Source organism: Agelaius phoeniceus, chromosome W (genome assembly GCF_051311805.1).
Source record: "Agelaius phoeniceus isolate bAgePho1 chromosome W, bAgePho1.hap1, whole genome shotgun sequence".
In the NCBI taxonomy this organism is placed as follows: Eukaryota; Metazoa; Chordata; class Aves; order Passeriformes; family Icteridae; genus Agelaius; species Agelaius phoeniceus.
This window is the reverse complement of record NC_135301.1, coordinates 11,961,781-11,982,304: the sequence shown is the minus strand read 5'-3', so window position 1 is coordinate 11,982,304 and position 20,524 is coordinate 11,961,781. Positions and strand designations below refer to the sequence as shown.

The window sequence follows — 20,524 nt, the reverse complement described above, 5'->3', positions numbered from 1 at the left end:
AACACTAACAGTTTATGGAATAACACTATTAATATAAAATTGTGACAGGTTAAGGTTCAAGGATTGTCAGTGATGGTATCTGACTGCAAAAATGTATTCAAAGCAATACACAGACAAGCTCTCATCCCCATTAAAAGTATTCAGCATGCAGAGTATGGTTCTTACCCAATAGGCATCCCTATCTGGAAAAAGACAGGTTCAACCTGTTGACTGATCCCAACAGTTACAATGGAGTCTTCCCTAACTTTTCTCCCATTCTCCACTTACTTTTATATTATTTCTTTATGTTTAGGTGGAGCTTGAGTGACTCTAGTCATACATACATTGTTACTGCTTGGTATAAAATTCTGTTGGTTTGCTTTTAAAGATACAGTAAAAAAAAATATAGAGCACATGCCCAGTGAGGTGTGGTGGCACCTTGGAGGTGGGTAACTGTGGGATGGTGGTATGCATTAATATTACAATTAGGCTATAATGAAGCAAGTTCATCTGAGGAGAGCAATTTCAACACAGTTGATGGCTCAGCAGCAGGACATCTTTTCCTATCTCCCCTGGTTGACAGGTGCTACTTGGTTTATCAGCTGCAAAGTACCATTGAGTTCCCCTCCCTTTAAGGATTTCAACAGAGCCTGGCTGCAGTGTGTCCACTTGGTTCCACGTTCCATTCCATCCCCTTTAGCAGGTGCTATGGTTGCGGATTGTGGGTGTGGGGAATTATCGTAGAATAGGTCTTGAGCATGCCAACCGCATTCCATCCAGGGAGTGGCAACTGTATTTTAGCCTATAATTTCCATACTGTTTATAACTTCTTTCAGGATGTGAATATAACTTCTCAGTTTCCTCTAATTTTATCCCCAGCCATCTTTCCACAAAGACAAACATTGTAAATAAGGAATGTTCCCCCTTCTTCCCCATTTTCTTAGCTTTTATATCTGAGCTGATATCATATGATATGGAATATCCCTTTGGTCAATTCAGGTCAGCTGTCCTAGTTGTGTCCCCTCTGTCATGGTTTAGGAATGGTATTTCCCAATTTAGTGTTTCCACTGAAACACTCCAAACCACATGCCACTTCCTCACTCCCCCCTCCCTCCTGCAGCAAGCTGAGAGGAGAACTGAAGGCACAAAAGGCAAAGATCATGTGTTGCAGACATCTTTCATGAAAAATCCTTTCTTAGGATTTTTCCTTGTGAGAAGCTGCAGTTTCAGTAACCAAAGTAAACAATGGTTATCTGCTGCTGTGGAATGCAACAGGTAGACCCATGATTGGTCTCCTGTGGGTGTTTGGATTTCTTGACCACTCATGGCAGAGCTGGCTCTTGCTCTGTCTGAGACACAGATCTTTGTTATTCATTCTTGTCTATTCTTAGCTTAGCTAGCTTCTGAAGAAACCTTTTCCTTTCTATTGCTTTTTAGTATAGTCTTAATGTAACATATATCATAAAATAATAAATCAAGCCTTCTGATCATGGAGTCAACATTCTCATCTCTTCTTCATCCTGAAAACCCTTGTGACCACAGTCACAATCATGCATCAAGATAAGAGCAGTTTACTGTAAAGATCAGTGAGATAAGAAAACTAACAGTAGCAGCAACATTAGTAATAGCAATGTACAAGGAGAACACGATTCACTGAATCACTCCCATTACTCACCATGGAACCCAGTAATAGGGGAACCTCCACCCCCAAAAGAGACCTCCTTCCCCCACCCCTGGCAATAAGGTGGTATAAACTAACCGGCCCTCCTGACTACTGCAGAATTTAACCCTATCCTGGCTGGAATCAGGATATTATCCACCCCTTAATCTATACCATATACTCATGCCCAAATCCTACACCTTCTAACTATATACATACATATATATAAAATATATATTATATATATACATATATAATATACACAAGCACAAATATAATTTCCATAGTCAATGGCCGTCCCTCCAAGATGTCTGTTAAGTTAATTTAGTCCATGACTGTGGGTTCTGTCCATCCTAGATGTCTTCTAGGGCAGGAGGGCTGGTGTGCTGTTGGCTGATTGCAAGTTGTATCAGGAACTCACGACTGGTGTATCTGGAGCAGTCCATCCTCATTGTCCATGGTAGTTATAGCATACAGTAGAAGTGTCATTCAGCAACCAGTATTATACAATTCAATATTACCGACTGTTCTCATCCAAAAATCGAATCCCCTTGAGGTACACATCGTGTTTCTCCATCCATCTGCATTACCCACAAGGTACACCCAGATCCTTGAGCAAAAACAATCCCATGGATAGGTTTGTCTTTGCTTGAGGCAAGACTAATCCAAACTGTCTTCTCTAACACATTCCTCATATGCACCACAGGAACTTTAACCCCTTCTACAGTATGTGGAGGTTTTGATTGGGCAGGGCCAGCTTGATTGGTAGAGCCTTGGGTGTTAACTAACCCGGTGGCCTTCACTAGATGTAGATCCCAATGTTTGAAGGTCCCACCACCCATTGCTTTCAATGTGGTTTTTAACAGTCCATTGTACCATTCAATTTTCCCAGGAGTTGGTGCACCATAGGGAATATGATACACCCACTCAATACCATACTCTCTGGCCAAGGTGTCTATGAGGCTATTTTTCAAATGAGTCCCATCATCTGAGTCAATTCTATCTGAGGTGCTATGTCACCACAGGACTTGCTTGTCAAGGTCCAAGATAGTGTTCCGGGCAGTGGCATAAGGCACAGAGTACATCTCCAGCCATCCAATGGCTGTTTCCACCACAGTAAGCACGTAGTGCTTGCCATGATGGGTCTGTGGGAGTGTGATGTAATCAATCTGCCAGGCCTCCCCATATTTATATTTTGACCATTGTCCACCAGGGGCTTTACCTGCTTGGCCTGCTTGATCATAGCTCATGTTTCACAGTTATGGATAACCTGGGAGATAGTGTCCATGGTTAAGTCCACCCCTCAGTCACAAGCTCATCTGTATGTTGCATCTCTTCCCTGATGACCTGAGGTGTCATGGACCCATCAAGCCAGAAATAATTCACCCTTATGCTGCCAGTCCAGATTCACCTGAGATGCTTTAATCTTGGCAGCCTGATCCACCTGTCCATTGTTGCAATGTTCTTCTGTAGCCTTACTCTTGGGTACGTGTGCATCTATATGATGTACATTTACTGCTCTATCCAGGCAGCAGCGTCTTACCACAATTCTGCAGCCCAGATGGGTTTACCTCTCTGCTGACAACTGGTCTTTTTCCATTGATCCAGCCACCCCCACAGAACATTTCCTACCATCCACAAGTCAGTGCAGAGGTAGAATGCTGGCCATTTCTCTTATTCAGTGATATCTAAAGCCAGCTGGACATCTTTCACATCTGCAACCTGACTCGATCCACCTTGTCCCTCAATAGCTTCCACGACTCGATGCATAGGACTCCATATGGCAGCTTTCCATTTTCAATGTATCCCTGCAATATGGCAGGAACCATCATTAAAGAGAGTGTATTGTTTTTCATTTTCTGGCAGCTGATTATATGGTGGTGCCACCTCTGCACATTTTACCTTCTCCTCCTTTTCTGATGATAGTCTGAAATTTTCACTTTTGGGCCAGTTCATGATGACTTCCAAGGTCCCTGGGTGATTGGGGTTTCCTATTTGAGCTCACTGTGTGATCAAAGCAATCCACTTACTCCAGGTAGTATCAGTGGCATGATATGTTGCAGGGACTTTCCCTTTGAGCATCCAGCCTAGCACTGGCAGTCAGGGTGCCAGGAGGAGCTGTGCTTCAGTGTCAATAACTTCTGAAGCAGCTCCAATCCCTTTATAAGCTGCCAGTATCACTTTTTCAGTTGAGGTGTAACAGGCCTTGGATCCTTTGTGTCCTTGATTCCAGAACCCTAGGAGTCATCCTTAAATCTTCTTGGGTACTTTTTGCTAGAGGCTCCAGAAAGACCAATCTCCACAGATGCAGTGTAGAGCACATTTTTCACATCTTGTCCTGTCCTGACTGGCCCAAGGGCTACTGCATGAAGAATCTTCTGTTTAATTTGTTCAAAAGCTTCTTGTTGTTCAGCACCCAACTTATCAGAAGGTAGAGAGGACTTACAGTCTGACCGTATTCTGAAATATGCATCCTCCAAAAACCCACAGTGACTAGGAAAGCTTGTGTTTCCTTCTTGCTAGTTGGTGGGAACATAGCTGCTATTTTGTTGACCACATCCATTGTAGTCTGATTATGTCCATCTTACCAATTTATTCCTTAAAACTGAATTTCCTGAGCAGGTCCCTTGGCCTTACTCTGCTTTATGGCAAAACTGGACTTCAGCAGAATCTGGAATATCTTCTCCCCTTTCTCAAAAACTTCTTCTGTTGTGTTGCCCCACATGATGATATCATCAATGTGTTACAAGTGTTCTGGAGCCTCACCCTTTTCCAGTGCAGTCTGGATCAGTCCATGGCAAATGGAAGGGCTGTGTTTCCACCCCTGGGGCAATTGATTTCAGGTGTACTGGACACCCTTCCAGGTAAATGCAAACTGTGGCCTGCACTCTGCTGCCAGAATAATGGAGAGAAGCACATTAGTAATGTTAATGGTGGCACCACTTTGCTGCCTTGGACTCCAGTTTAGATTGAAGTTCCAGTATGCCCGGCACAGCATCACTCAGCGGTGGTGTGACTTCGTTCAGGCCACAATAGTGTGTCAATCTTCACTCTCCACTGGACTTATGCACTGGCCGTAGAGGACTATTAAAGGGTGAGTGAGTCTTGCTGACAACTCCCTGGGTCTCCAGTTCACAAATCATCTCACAGACAGGGGCCATGGAGTCCCAGTTAGTGCGGTATTGCTGACAGTGCACTGTTGTGGTAGGGATCAGTACCTGTTGTTCTTCAACCCTAATCAGTTCCACAGCAGAAGAGTTCTATGAGAGACTAGGCAAGGTATTCAGCTGTTTAATTTCCACTGTCTCCACAGCATCTATCCCAAAATTAAAGTGATGCCCTTTTGGGTCCTTGAAATACTCTCTTCTCAGGTAATCTGTGTGAGGGATGCATGGGGCCTCTGGACCAGTCACAATGGGGTATTTTTGCCATTTGCTCTGTGTCAAGCTCACTTCAGCTTCCAGTACAGTCAGCTGTTGGAATCCCCCTGTCACCCTAGAAATAGAGATAGATTCTGCCCCTAAATATTTTGATGGCATCAGGGTACACTGTGCACCAATGTCAACTGATGCCTTATACTCCTGTGGGTCTGATGTGCCAGGCCATCGGATGCTCACAGTCTAATAGATCCGATTGTCCCTTTCCTCCACCTGGCTGGAGGCAAGGCCCCTCTAGTTCTGGTCATAGTACTCATTGCTCACTTATGGTAAAGATGACTTGGAGGTCCCTTCAAGAGTATCAGAAGTAACATCATCCCTTCTATTCTGTCTGAGGACTTGCTCACTGGAAACTAGAGCGACATTTATCCTTAAAGAATTTCCTGCAGTGGTTGTCCTTTCTCTCAACTCACGTGCATGTGTTGCTAGGACAGAGGTGGGTTTTCCATCCCATTTCCTCATGTCCTCTCCATGGGCACACAGATAAAACCACAGGTTACCTTGTGGTGTGTACCCTCTCTCTCAAGCAGGGGGGTGCTTGCTCCCAATAGCAGACTCTGGTCCATACTGGTGGGGCATGGGACATTTCCTCTCTAACTCTCTCGAGTCCTTCAAATCTGTCTGCTGTCTTGGACAGTCTTTCCACAGCTGAGGTACCACAACCACATGAACAGACCAAGCAACATAGTGACCAGTGGCTCCATATCTAATATAACAAATGCTTGTGGATGCCCCGCTGGACTCCCTACACAAAATCACAGACTTGTTAGGGTTAGAAGGGATCTCTGGAGATTATCTAGTCCAACCCTTCTGCCAAAGCAGGTTGTATTGGATCTGACTGAGATAGAGTTAATTTTTCCTTAGCAGCCTTCACAGTGATGTGCTTAGCATTGGTAGCTGGAAGTGTATTGATAACACACCAGTGTTTTGGCTACTGCTGAGAAGCACTGTCCCTCTAACATTCCTTCTCCCCATCAAGGGGCTGGGAGCGGGCAAGATCCTGGGAGGGGACACAACCAGGCCAGCTGACCCAAATTAACCAAAAGGATATTACATACCATATGATATCAGCTCAGATATAAAAGCTAAGGAAGAGAGGAGGAACAGGGGGGATTCGTTATTCTACATTTGCCTTCCAGAGCAACCACTACACATGCTGAAGCCCTGCTTCCTGGGAAGTGTCTGAACATCACTCGCTGATGAGAAGTAGAGATTAACTTTCCCCTTTGCCTATGCATGCACAAACTTTTGCTTGTTTTTTTCCTTTGCTTTAGTAAACTGCCTTATCTTAACTTACTAGTTGTTTTCCATCTTATTCTCTCCCCTGTTCCACTGGGGAGTGATAGAGCAGCTTACTGGACACCTGACACCCGGCCAAGGTCAAACCACTACAGTCCTTTCAGCGCCCAAATGTGGGATAAGATAAAGGCAGTTATACATATATATATTGCATGCTATAGTAAATGGTAAATAGTAGTTTTCAAGTAGTAAGCTCCTATGCGGGACACGGTGTTTGTCAGCTGCGCTACTTATCACTCTGTTTTGCTGAGTTTGGGAACATGTTAAGACAAACAATGATGAGTGAATACAGCTCCTTCTCCCTGCCCAGGGTGGATGTGAATGATTTTGTACTTCAGACTTTCATGGTCTTTGCTCATCCTAATGTAAGCTGTTTAATGCTATTAATAATATTAGCTAATACTGTTGGTTCACTATGGAATTCATACAATCTGTTATCATCCTGGTATAAGAGAAAACAACCTTTATGTGAAGAGCTATTGAAAATCTGCCCTGTGGAAAAATTTGGTCAGGTTCCTAGGGTAGTTATCACCTCCCATTGCCTGGGACTTTACACCCAAACAGGTAAACAACCGCAATAAACTAACCTGTCAACTGAGAGAAGGGTGCCTTGTTTACCCCCATGAAAACCAGCAGCTTCTTGCCCTGTACTAGAGCCTGGCCTGTGCCTACTCAGCCACTGTTCAATACTCTCATAGGACTATAGTTGACACAGGAATCCAAACTGCATTTGAGGACACTAGGGCTGAGACAGGGACTCAAACTACAGCAACTACAGTAATTACCCCTGTAGTGAAAACAAAAAAATGGACAAGGCAAGTTGCAGGCCCATATTACCAATTAGTAAGGGAGGAAGAAGAAGAGGAAGTAACAGTTGGAAAGGAGGGATTAGATCAAGAGGCAGGCCTTTCAACAAATAAATTGAAAGGAGTGAGGCAAATCAAACGGGAAACTGAAGTTACTTGGTGTTGCAGCCTGAATTGCTGCTAGTTAAGTCCAGGGTAAAGAAGTAAAAAGGCCTTTGCATAATATTCACAGATGTTTAATTCAGCCGCCCAGTGAGATGTTCAGAGTTCCCAAAGCCCACACATATATATGGTCTAGGTTACTCAATCCCCAGGGGGTAGGGGGTGAACCTGGTCTCGGGGCAGTACAAAGATGAGGGCCAATCAGGAAATAGGGAGGGAGTGGCTCAGGGACATAGGAACAGGGAAAGGAGCCAGTGGGGCTGAACAGCTTTGAGGGAAGCTTCTTGTGTCCCTCCAACCCAGGGGATGCCCCCCAGGGTCTCCACAACTTGGTTCCTGGCCTCATCAGAACTTTGAGACTTGCAAAACGATTACAGTCGCCAGCAAGGTGAGCGGATTTCTGCCTGGCTGCTTTTGTGCTGAGATAATGGGGCCAACAGTCAGTAGTTAGAAGGTCATGAAGCCCAACAGCTGAGATGCCTTCCTAAGGATCAGAAAACTGAAAGAGGAACTGGAAAGGAAGGAGCAATTTGCAGACTCGGGAAATGGCTTGTCTCAAGCATGAGGGCAAGATATCCATTTAAGGAAGATCTTGTGAGCTCCCCAGCCAAGTGGACCACTACAGACAAAGGTATCCAGTACTTAAGAGAAGTAGCAGTGCTGGAAATCATCTATAGTGATCTAAAAAGTGACAGAGTCCCTAAAGATCCAGAGGATGTCCCTTGCACAATGTCCATGTGGAGGAAGGTGGTTCAAAGCATCCCTGCATCATATTCCAGCAGCTTGGTATCATCGTATTATCCACAAATGGATACACCAGCTGTAGAGATGGCATCTTCCTGGCTCTGAAATGTAGAAGAAACACTGGATACTTCCTCATCCCTACAAGCCAGCACCCCAGCTTTTAGGGGCAGCCCAAGAGATTGGTCCTCTCCTGCTCTGGTCAGAGGGAAGTCCCAAGCTCAGGCAATGAGGCCAACTCTGGTTCTTTCTGTGTGACCAGAGAGAGGGCGTGAGGAAGTGGGATGGTGAACCCACCTTTAAGCTGGAAGGCCATGTCTGTGAACTGAGAGGGAAGAGAGCTGTTAAGAAAGGGTCATCCAAATTGACTCCGTGTCATTACTGCAGAGACACAAGAAAGCAATCAGCGATCTCCCAGACATAAAAGAACTGAAATCACTTCCATTAACCCTGGTGAGGACACTTCTGATCTGGCATCCCAAAGGTCAGACAGTGAATACTCTGACCAGGAACAGAGGGTCCCTGCCTTCAGCCAGGAGGAGGAAAGGGATGACTGGGTATACTGGACTGTGTGTATTTAATGGCCTGGCACATCAGATCCCCAGAAGTATAAAGCTTTAGTAGATACCGGTGCACAGTGCACACTGACGCCATCAAGGCAGAACAGTGTGGAATCCATCTGCATCTCTGGAGTGACAGGGGGAGGCCAGGAGTTGTCTGTATTAGAGGCTGAGGTGAGTTTAACAGGACAAATGGGAAAAGCATACCATTGTGACTGGCCCAGAGGCACCTTGTATCTTTGGCATTGACTACCTCAGGAGAAGGTACTTCAAGGATCCAAAAGGGTATCAATGGGCTTTTGGTATAGCTGTGAATACAGAAAAATCAAACAGTTATCCACCCTGCCTGACCTCTCCGAAGATCCCTTCATCATGGGATTGCTGCAGGTTGAAGATGAGCAAATACCAATTGCTACCAGGACAGTGCATCGGCGGCAATATTGCACCAACTGAGACTCTTAAACTCCCACCCAGAGCCAAGGAGTGATCAGCAGGACCCACTCACCCATTAACAGCCCCATATGGCCAGTGTGAAAGTTTAATGTGGAATGGAGGCTGATAGTGGAGTATTGTGGCCTCAATGAAGTCACACCACCTCTGAGTGCTGTAGTTCCAGACATGTTTGAACTTCAGTATGAGCTGGAATCAAAAGCAGCCAAATGGTGCCACAACTGATATCGCTAATGCATTTTTCTCAATCCCTTTGGCGGAAGAGTGCAGGCCGCAGTTTGCTTTCACTTGGAGGGGAATCCAATACACCTGGAACCAACTGCCCCAGGGGTGGAAACACAGCCCCACAATCTGCTGTGAATTGATATAGACTGCACTGGAACAGAGTGTCACCTAGAGCAGGTTACACAGAAATGTGTCCAGGTGAGTTTTGAATGTCTCCTGAGAGGGAGAATCCACAACCTCCCTGGGCAACCTGTTCCAGTGCTCTGCCACCCACAACATAAAGAAGTTCTTCCTCATGTTGAGATGGAACTATTTGTGTTTTAGTTTATGGCCATTGCTCCTGGTTCTGTCACTGGGCACCACTGAAAAGACTCTGGCACCATTCTCTTGGCACCCACCTTTGAGATATTTATATGTAGTGATCATATCCTCTCTGAGCCTTCTCTAGACTAAAGAGGCCCATCTCCCACAGTGTTTCCACATAAGAGAGATGCTCCAGACCCCCCCATCATCTTAGTGTCCCTCCACTGAACCCTTTCCAGTAACTCCTTGTCTTTTTTGTACTGAGGAGCCCAGAACTGGACACACAACTCCAGATGTGGCCTCAGTAGGGCCAAATAGAGGGGGAGGATCACCTCCCTCAACCTGCTGACCACACTCTTCCCAATGCACCCCAGCATATCATTGGCCCTCCTGGCCACAAGGGCACACTGCTGGCTCATGGTCAACTTGTCATGCACCAAGACTTCCAGGTCCTTCTCCACAGAGCTGCTCTCTAGTAGGTCAGCCCCAGCCTATACTGGTCCTTGGGGTTATTCCTCCCCAGGTGCAGGACCCTACACTTACTCTTGTTGAACCTCATTAGGTTTCTGTCTGCCCAACTCTCCAGCCTATCAAGGTCCTGATGAATGGCAACACAGTCTTAAGGTGTATCAGCCACTCCCCCCAGTTTAGTATTATCAGCAAACTTACTGAGGGTACATTCTATCCCTTTGTCCAGGTTGTTGATAAGCAAGTTTTTTGTGTTTTTTACACACCCCACTCTCATATGATTTTGTTCCTGGCTCAACCCCAGTTTTCCCATAGCAGTCTCAGACATCTGATTCCTTAATTTATTCATGGTGCAGTAACACAGAAACAGCTCAAGCTGGTGCCTTCTAGGAGGGACCCTGAATAACTGAATCCCTGGGCTTTTATATCCTTCCAGTCTATCTGTACAATAGTCTGGGGTCTTCCTCCTGAGTCCTCAGTTCCTGCTGTGTCTCTGAGTGTCCGATCACCTGGCTGGTGCTACAGGTCCCTGTGCCCTTTGTTGTGCAAAAGGTCAGTGCCAGTTCACACCCTCTTCCTGGGGCTCACACTATTTCCCACCACCCAGAGTTTAATCTGCAGCTCGCACTGCATCTTCACACTGAGCTACCTGCACAGAATGTATTACTCAACACTCACGAGAGTGGAGTAGAGGGGGTCTTATTCCACACTACCATCATTCTTCCAAGTACTACTAGTTGGAGACAGGTGTTGTGAAATGTCTTGGTGTCAGAGCTTCTGTCTCAGAATTCAAAAAATTCTAAAACCGCTAGACCTAATGTTGGTCTAAGGCAAATCTTGGAGTGATTTCTAGTGAACTTTATTTAAATCAACAGGAAGTTGGTTCCTGTCATTACCCTGAGGAATTTTTCCTTTGAGACAAGAATGTTAGTTCTGTGTATGATTTAGAGTCACAAAATCAGTATCAAATTTTTCAAACTATTTTTCCTTAAATTTTGCTGTATTAGTGTTCCTTAAGAGTGTGAATAAAAACAGGCACACAAAAATCTTTTTATAGACAAATGTAGCATAGAGGTAGGAATGGTGTCAGACACAGCTGTAGTTCTTCAACTTGAAATATGAAAAACAGAAACTGAAAATTAGATTCAATGAATAAACAGTTTCTAGTTGAAACATAATTACTAGGGTGCTTACTTGGTTGCTCACAGATATGTATGCAGGAAAACAAAATAAAGGGTATGTACTCAATGTAGACCAAGTGGGAACACTGTCAGAACAATATATTAATTTCCAATGTCCCCATTTGAAAAAAGGTGGTGATAAATGTAAGGCTGTTCAAAATGAGGTGCATGTTAACCAGTGAACAGCTGATCAATGATTGTGGACGTTCTTTCCATGATTTTGAGGCCACTTTATATCTTTGTTTACCAAAAATTTAATCAAACTTAAGAACTTGCTGAAAAAAATAGTTATGAACTTTTGTCCTGTGCAACATCAGGTAGATCAAGCTAGATGATACTGTCAGAGTATGAATCCAAATAGTGATACTAAGTATATCTTAATTTATGCTTTTGTAATTTATCTAATAACTGTTGTTTTCTTGGCCTTCCTAAATATTAAAGAAAATCAGTGGTGTCACGATCCGTCTGTACAAATGGGGTTCGTGATGGTTCGTGGATTGATCTCAGGGTGCAAAAAGAACCGACACGGAACAAGGGGGTTTGCAGTGATAATCAAAAGAAATCCACCTTTATTGAATGACCACAGCAAAATGCGATAGAGAGATTAAGGGAGAGAAAAAGATAGAGAAAGAGAGAGAAAAGAGAGAGAGAAAGAGGGGGATAGAGCTACCAAACGTAGAGACGAAGTCCTTTGGTCCAGTCCAGTCGAGGATCCGCCTGTTACGTCAGGGAGATCTCAAAATCTCTAGCTAATTCAGAGGTTTTTAATATGATAATTCTATTGAAAATTGTGAGGGGTGGGGAAACAGATACAATAAGGAATAGATGTAACAGGTAGTCCATGTTCTCAGCAGTAAACAAGAGCCATTGTTTTCATGGTCCAGTGGTCACAACCTGCAGGCAAACATCTCACTTTGGTCAGCTTGCCTCCCCCCACACACCTCCCCCGGGTTAGGGGTTTCAGTTCCAGTCCTTGGAAGGAGGAGAGGGGCCTTTTCACATAGGGGTTTCATGTCTCAGTCCTTGATGGAGAAGCTTCTTACATCTCAGTTTGTCTGTCACGGTGGTTGCAAACAAGTGAGAGGGGTCTTCTGCAGGGGACCACCCAGAACTCAAGAGAAGTCCAGCCAGGCTGAGAGGTGGGACAGCTTCCAAGGCTATTGTTGCAAAAAGGGCACGGTGCCCCCTTCTTTGGGCTCAGTGTAGCATACAGCAAACAACACCTGTGAACAATAGCTTAGCACTGTGCTCTCAGGTCTCGAGCCTGTGGCGTGTGTAACTTTCTCCTACAGAGAAGACGGGGGGGGTCTTCTCTTCAGTGGTCCCCAAATGATGATCGTGAGGCAGATGAGGGAAAATTTGGACAGACTCTCACAAGTGGGAATTGCAAAAGCTGGTATGCATAAGTGTAACTTTTGTCTTGTGTCTTAAAATGCCCTGACAATTAGTTTTTAACTTCCCTGTTGTCTTTGTTGGTTCTTCCTGTTCTGCTTTTCCTGCCCTATGAAGAGGTGATAGGAAAGAGTCATCTTTGACAGATAGGTAGTATTTTTATGTTAAATGAAGCTTTTACTTGATCAATTTTTACTTTATTTTAACATGTGCCTCAGTATGTTTGCAACCAGTTATTTAATGTTCTGCTCTATTTGAGATCAGACTCCATAACAGCAACTTCATCAAATTTCATACATCTGTATAAAACAGCTGTTTTGTAAAATACTAAGAGCTCTTCAGTGTGTTATAGAATAATGCATAGGTTTGCTGAGCATGGACTGCTAGGAAAACAATTGATATTAACATTTTCATTTTGATTTTGACAACAGCTTGAGATTCATTTTGCACTGCTTGCTACTAAAACAATATGAATGCTAGCTTATGTATTCAAGAATTAAATGTCAGTCATACTGAACTGGAATTCTAGTGATCTTAATCCTGCAATGTTAATTTTTGAAGTCTGTATTGCTCAAGTTTATGCCTTTTGTCTTCATTTGTCTTTTCATTCAATTGTATTATTTTCCTGACTGAAGAAACTTAGTACAGGATTAGTGAATACCGTGTGTTTCCATTGTTATCACATATAAGTGCAAGCATGTAAGGATAAGCATAAAACTAAAATCTAAAAGGAAGGACACAACTTTTTTTCCTACTTCTCACTTCCTTTCTCTCCTTTCCCATCAAACTGAAACATATGATTTTTTTTTCTGTTGTTGTTTATATGTTTCATATACTATGGTCATAGATAATGTTATATTCAGGAATATTTATTTCGTTCTGTCAGATCATTTTAAGAGCTTTCTGGTTTTATTCAGTTGCTGAGTTTATTATTTTTCTTCTTTGGTGATCTTGAATTTCTTGGTCCTCCAGAGAAAGACGTAAAAGGAAGAGTAGAAGTCTCTCCAAGTCTCCTAAAACGACCAAAAAGAAGTCTTCACAAACTCCTTCTCCGAGAAGGTCAGTTTGCTATAAACATAAAAGTTAATGAGCAGTAAAGGAGGAAAAAGTTGTAGTATTTTTTTAAAACTGAAATGTGATATAGAGATCACTGTTATGAAATAAGCTAACTCAATTTGTGTTTCTTCTGGCTTTTGGTTTTTTAGTTTGGAAAAAGCTCTTTAGTAATTTTCATTTCTAAGGAAAAGGTCTATTTTTCAATAAGCAGAACACTCAAAAGTTGATGCAGATAAATATATTGAAAACAATTTGGGAAGTATTTTCATTGATTTACTGCCTTTTCATTAGTTATCTCAGATAATTTCAATTGGTCAGTATGATTCAGTTCTAAGTTAAAACAGACCAAAAAGCCCTTTATGGATTTGATCTTTGGTATGCTTTCAACTGGAGAATTTTTAATCTGTTAGCTCTTTGCAAATACCATGTATACTGAACACGTGCATTCTCTAGCTCTCTTCCCTTGTCTTTGTGAAGGGATTTTTGTTATGTTTGAAAGTGACTGAACCTTTCTGAAAGAAAGCAAACCAGGATACCAACATTCATAGTTATTGTACAATTTACTGTACAGTACAGAGTATGCATTGGTAGTACATTTGTTGCTGTGGGATCAAATTCTGATTTGAGTAAAAATTTTCTTAAACAGAAACAAGAAAGAGAAAAAAAGAGAAAGAGATACAAATAATGAAAGAAAAGAAAGGGAACATTTCAAGAAAAAAATTAGTAAAGTAAAAGAGGGAAAGGAGAAATCTGACAAAAGCACCACTACTTTGAAGGTAAGCTGCTACAAGTGGAACAATTATTGGAATTTCCTCCCTTCTTCATCTTTCTTTCTCTCACCCTTCTTTTCCCCACCCTTCTTTTACCCCATTTTCTTTATCAAAGTATTGCCACTTGATGGAGCTTGTGTGAATAGGTTACTGAAACACTTTGTTTTGGTTTCTTTCTCTTTTCTGTGCTGTGCCATATGTTAGGAGTTGACTGGCTGCCTATCTGTATGGGCAGGCATAAAGGAGATTGTATAACTAAGCAGCAGGGTTCAGGGTTAGTTTGCCTGTTGTGGTTTAACCCTGACCAACAACTAAGCACCACACAGTTGCTATCATCCACTCCTCCTTGATGGGATGAGGGAGAAAATCAGAAGACTAAAAGGGAGACAACTTGTGGGTTGAGAATAAGGCAGTTTAATAGGGAAAGCAAATGCTGCACACACAAGCAAAGCAAAACTAGGAATTCATTCACTCCTTCCCATGGGCAGGCAGGTATTCAGCCATCTCCAGGAGAGCAGGGCCCCATCACGTGTAGCAGTTACTTGGGAAGACAAACACCATTGCTCAGAATGCCCCTCCCCTCCTCCTTCCCCCATCTTTTAATTCCTATGGAGAAAATTAGCTCTATCCCAGCCAAAACCAGCACAGGCTTTTGATCTGAAAAGATTTTTAATAAACTTGCATTCTGCAGTTCAGCCTCTCCCTGGTTGCTTTGGTCCTGGACTGCATATTTGACTCTGCAGGAATAAAACTGAAGATTTAAGGAAAGAGTAGTATGGGATTTTTCCCTTGCAAAATTGAAGGTGATGTGATTAAGAAAAGAAATATCTTCAAATGTTTAATTTATAATTTAAAACCCAGCATGCTTCTAAAGAGTAATTTGTGGTACTCAGAATTATTTAACTGTTATAAAACAGCTGATTTAGGTGACTCTGTCCACATGCTTAAGTAATTGTCTTACCCAAGAATTCTCTTAAAATTAACCTGACAAAAAATAGAAAAAATGCAATTCTGTTTTACTTTTAACATATGTTAAAGTCTTGATTTCTGGAGCTTTTTCTCATAGGTGCCATGATATTGCTTGTTCTGTATTACCTGAATATTGATCATAATGGCAGATCACTTTATGGCAAAGATTTATTGGGTGACAGGTTATTATGAATGCCTAACTTCATCCAATTACAAAAAAAAAAGACTTTAGAAGAATGTTTTAATTTAAAAAATTTTAAAACCCCTGATACCTCTATTCTGAAAATTGCTGAAACAAGGCGTGTAAAAATTGAGGCATTCAAAATATCAGTAATTGGTTGGAAGTCATATCTTGTAATGCTAGGACAATTTGGGTTTTTTAATAATTTTATCTTTGGTAGGACAAAGATCACACTGAAGAGGATCAGAATTCAGAAACTGACAAGGAAGTAGGCAATAGAGATACAGAAAGGATTGGCGAAGTCCAACTACAACAGAATGGGAACTATCAACCAAATGACGAAAACCATTCAATTAAAATGGAAGAGGTTTAAAGCAAAAAATAGACCACTGACTCAACTAAGGGATGAAATCTGAAACTTTTTATTTCCCAGAACAAGGAAGAAAACATCAACATAATCAACCTGAACATGGTGATAGTACTAGTAGCTCTTCCAATTCTAGTGACAGTTTTGTCTATTTCTTGCTGTAAAGCAAGAGAGCTCAGATCAGTAGTTATACCCTGAAAAGGCAGATGATATCAGAACTATTCATGTCTGAAAATCCATGGGTCTCCATGATGGCTGTACTTACTTGTAAAATGATGTATGTTAAGTTTTGCCATTTTCTGTTACAAATAAGCAGAAACTGAAAGATGTAAACCTGTACTATCAAAAAAAAGCTGAATATATGCATCGAAGATTGTTTAAAGTTCTGATTGTTCATGAATTTTGTATTGACTTGCTTTTCAGGTTAAAAATCTACAAAACCTTCAATGTGTACTGTTTGATGTGCTTCAAAATGGTGCATAAATGTACACATTTTCTTCTGTTAAAAATGAAAATTATTTTTAAACATAAACACAGTTTTATGGTTCTTATGTTAAATGCCCACTGACTAGTTTGTTTTTCATTTGCTTACTTCTTGAGATTCTTGGATTTTATTTAAAACAATTTCTTACTGTTATGCTTAAAATAATTATTTCTTTTAAAGTACTTGAACAATGCATGATACTTTTCTGTTCCAAAAAGGAACATGGCTATGTTATAGATAATAAGTTAGCTTACTGGGATATTTTGGGGTTGTTTTGGTTTTTTGTTTATTTTTGTCCTTCCAGATGTAAGCACATTTATATGATATTATGATAACTTACAGCTTTGTTTTGAGTTGTACGGCAGTGTGTTCAGCTGCAAATAGTACTGGTGCCATTATGAAATATTTTTTTTTCTTACTTGTTTAAAAAACTATGGGACCACAAGCAGAAGCTTTAGTGCCTTCTTAAAATAATGTGGTATTTTCAAGAAATGTTTGTGCTATTACTTATTTTCATCTAAATCTTACATTATTTCTATTGTTATTTGCCACCACAATACTGTAGACAAGAAAGCAAGTAATTTCTCAGAAGGATTTTTTGATTCACTTGTTAAAATACTAAAACTCCATCTTAATTTTTTTTTTTTAATTACTAGAAGAGATTTATAGGTGAAAGCAAAGATGCATTTTGGGTACCACCACTGTACAAAAGCAGTAGCTGAATACAAAGCCTTTTCTGATCACCTGCATCAAAGACAGTCCTTTAGACATTTAATCTACATTTGGATGGCCTTAATTGTTACCTCTCCATCATCATCTCTGATACCTGTTGGGTGATCAACAAGGAATCATATGCAAAGCTGAGGGGATAAATAATTTTGGAAAATGTTCTAATTTACAAAGGAGTTATACAGTAGAGATTCTTTTTTTAATTCTTAAAAGAAAAAGCATGTAAGAAGAGAATGACAAACCAAATATTTTTGTCAAGCTAAAACACTGAGTACTTGAGTACTTTGAGTATTGTGCCCAGTTCTGGGCCCCTCAGTTTAGGAAGGATGCTGAGACTCTTAAACACGTCCAGAGGAGGGCAATGAGGCTGGTGAAGGGCTTGGAACACGAGCCCTATGAAGAACGGCTAAGGGAGCTGGGGTTGTTTAGCCTGTCAAAAAAGGAGGCTCAGGACAGACCTTATCACACTCTACAACTACCTGAAAGGTGGCTGTAGTCAGGTGGAGGTCAGTCTCTTCTCCCAGGCAACCACTGACAGAACAAGAGGACACAGTCTTAAGCTGTGCCAAGGGAAGTTTAAGTTAGACATTAGAAAAAAAATTCTTCACTGAAAGAGTGATTGCACACTGGAGTCATCTGCCCAGGGAGGTGATGGAGTCACTATCCCTGGACATGTTTAAAAAAAGACAGGACATGGCACTCACTGCCATGGTTTTGTTGATTAGGAGCTGTTGGGTTAGGTCATAGGTTGGACTTGATGATCTCAAAGGTCTTTTCCAACCTAGTGCATTCTATGATTCTGTAACATGGCTTGTACCCTCTGAATTAATTTAATCAGTTTCATCATTGTGAGATTTCTTAAGAGTCATACCTTTAAAATTTATACCTAAAATCAAGTAGATTATTTTTACAACAACTTGATACAATCAAATTACTTGCCTTACTTCATGGGAAGTTATTTCCTTCAATTAAAACAAAATAATACCATATTGACTATTTGCTTTCAATTTGTTTTCATTTTCCTTTGCATAAGTAATTCTTATCACAAAAATGAAAAAGAAAAGCATATTACAGGGAATGTAAAATAATCCAGTTTGATTGTAAGATGCTAATCACTTTTTTAATAGGACTTTATGTTCTTGAGACTGTGTACATTTAAGACTATAGAAAATGCTTTACCATGTAAAGTATAGATACTCATTTTTGTGTTGTTTAAGCCACATGCTGTTGATTGGTAAGCAGCTTATTTTGATCAAAGAATGACAAATTTGTATGCTTATAGAAAGACTGTGAAGGACTGTGTCTTACAACAACTGTCTTATTTATGATGTGTAAGTAGCATAGAGCAAAGAAATTCTTTGCATACTTGTCCTTGCTACCATTTCACTAATAAAATTAAATATTTTAGAGGGAAGTTTGCTTTTACATGCTTTCAGTTGATCTGATGCTGGCTGGATGCTTCCCCTCCACAGCTGGACAGGGGAGAGAAAATATAATGAAGGGTTCATGGGTTGACATAAGGACTAGGAGAGATCACTCATCAAATACCACCATGGGCAAAACAGGCTCAAATTAGAGATATTGAATTTATTGCTTACAAAATCAGAGAAGGATAATGAGAAGTAAAAGAAAACCTTAAAAACACCTTCCCCCCACCTCTCTCTCCTTCCAGCTCTACCTCCTACCATAGTTGGTGCAGAGAGATAGGGAATGGGGTTTATGGTCAGTCCATCACACATTGTTTCTCCCACTGCTCAGGGAGAAGAGTCCTTCCCCTGCTCCAGTGTGGGGTCCTTCCAATGGGAGACAGTTCATTAATTTCTCCAATGTTAGTCCATCTCACAAGCAACAGATCTCTGTGAACCGCTGCAATGTGAGTCCATTCCATGGGCAGCGGTCCTCCCCATACTGCTGCAATGTCGGTCACTTTTCCACGAGGTGCAGTCCTTCAAGAACAGGCTGGTCAGGCATGGGGTCCTCTCTCCACAGGCCTCCAGCAAGGTCACAGCCTCTTCCCAGGCATCCACCTGCTCCAGTGTGGGTGTCCTCCACAGGCTGCAGGTAGATCTAGGCATCCCCATGGATGTCCATGGGCTGCAGGGGAACAGCCTGCTTCACCATGGTCTTCACCACAGGCTGCAGAGTCTCAGCTCTGGTGCCTGGAGCACCTCCTCCCTGTCCTTGTTCACTGACCTTGGTGTCTGCAGAGTTGTTCCTTTCACATATTCTCACCCTACTCTTCTCTAGCCACAATTACAACTGCACCACAATGTTTTGGGTTTTTTCTTCTTTTTAAATATGTTATCATGGAAGCGTTACCGCCATTTCTAATTGGCCCAGCCTCAGCCAGCGTCACATCTGTCTTCGGAGCTACCAAGGATTGCCTCTGTTGGACATGGAGGAAGCTTCTGGCAGCCTCTCACAGAAACCACCCATCGTCCTCACACTTGGCCACTACATTCAGGCAGCTTCTTTGATTTGAAATGGGGATACAAATGAAAATAATACCTTTGAAAAGCTAAGTTTCTCCTTTGGGAGAAATTAAAATTCTTGCAGTGTATCACATTTCAGCTGAGATTAGTTGGATTTCCTGAGTTTTGTTATCCTGAAATGGCATAGCTCTATTATATAGCAGTTACAGAATATGCAAAGGATTATGTACAGTTAGCAAAGAAACATGCCTTTGAAAATTATTAGTTAAGGATGGAAGCCTTACTAGCTAATGCATCACATGTGTAAGTCAATATGTAGCACATTGTTATATCATATGTGAATTAATGGTTCACTTACAAAAAGTTTTGGGTTTTTTTTATAAAAAAGGCAAACTAACAAAAACAAATCCATCAAGCATATAAATTCCCACCCCACCCCAGGTCATATTTTCTTACAAATTCTATATTTTTTGATTTTGTTTTGTAAATACTATGCACGTCTGTGATGTAGTTAAGTTATATCTATTCCTATTAGGTGATTTTTGGTTCCCCTCTTCCTAAAAAGCCACCACTAGAGGGCTATTCTGTAAAATGCCTGCCTCTGCAGAAGGTAGCTAATTTTTAAACCAGTAGCATAGCACAGTAATGAAGTTCCTGCTTGCTCCACCAGGATTGTGTGCTGTCACAGTGCAGCTAGTCTGAAGCTGCCCCCCTAAACTCGACCAAACTACAAACAAAACCAGGTCCCCAGATAAGGTGGAGATAGGCTGGATTCAAACAGAGACCTCAGCCAACCCTGTTCAAGCCTAGATGCAGATACACCACTGGCCAGAGATCTGGGCGGTGAGAAATCTCAACCAATCGGCTATCTGA

General features: G+C 41.8%; 1 protein-coding gene across 3 annotated transcripts in view; it reads left to right on the top strand.

Annotated features, from left to right (window-relative positions):
* Positions 1-18,628, top strand: part of LOC143691892 (uncharacterized) — a 72,142-nt gene extending 53,514 nt beyond the window's left edge. For 2 of the 3 annotated variants that reach the window (XM_077193206.1, XM_077193204.1), the window contains 4 exons: positions 12,781-12,813; positions 13,636-13,722; positions 14,366-14,495; positions 15,860-18,628. In XM_077193206.1, coding sequence (XP_077049321.1) covers positions 12,781-12,813; positions 13,636-13,722; positions 14,366-14,495; positions 15,860-16,012 — 403 coding nt within the window. In that variant the 3' untranslated portion in view covers positions 16,013-18,628. The remainder of the gene's footprint in view (positions 1-12,780; positions 12,814-13,635; positions 13,723-14,365; positions 14,496-15,859) is intronic. The other variant, XM_077193205.1, reaches the window with a different exon arrangement.
* The last annotated feature ends 1,896 nt before the right edge of the window (positions 18,629-20,524 follow it).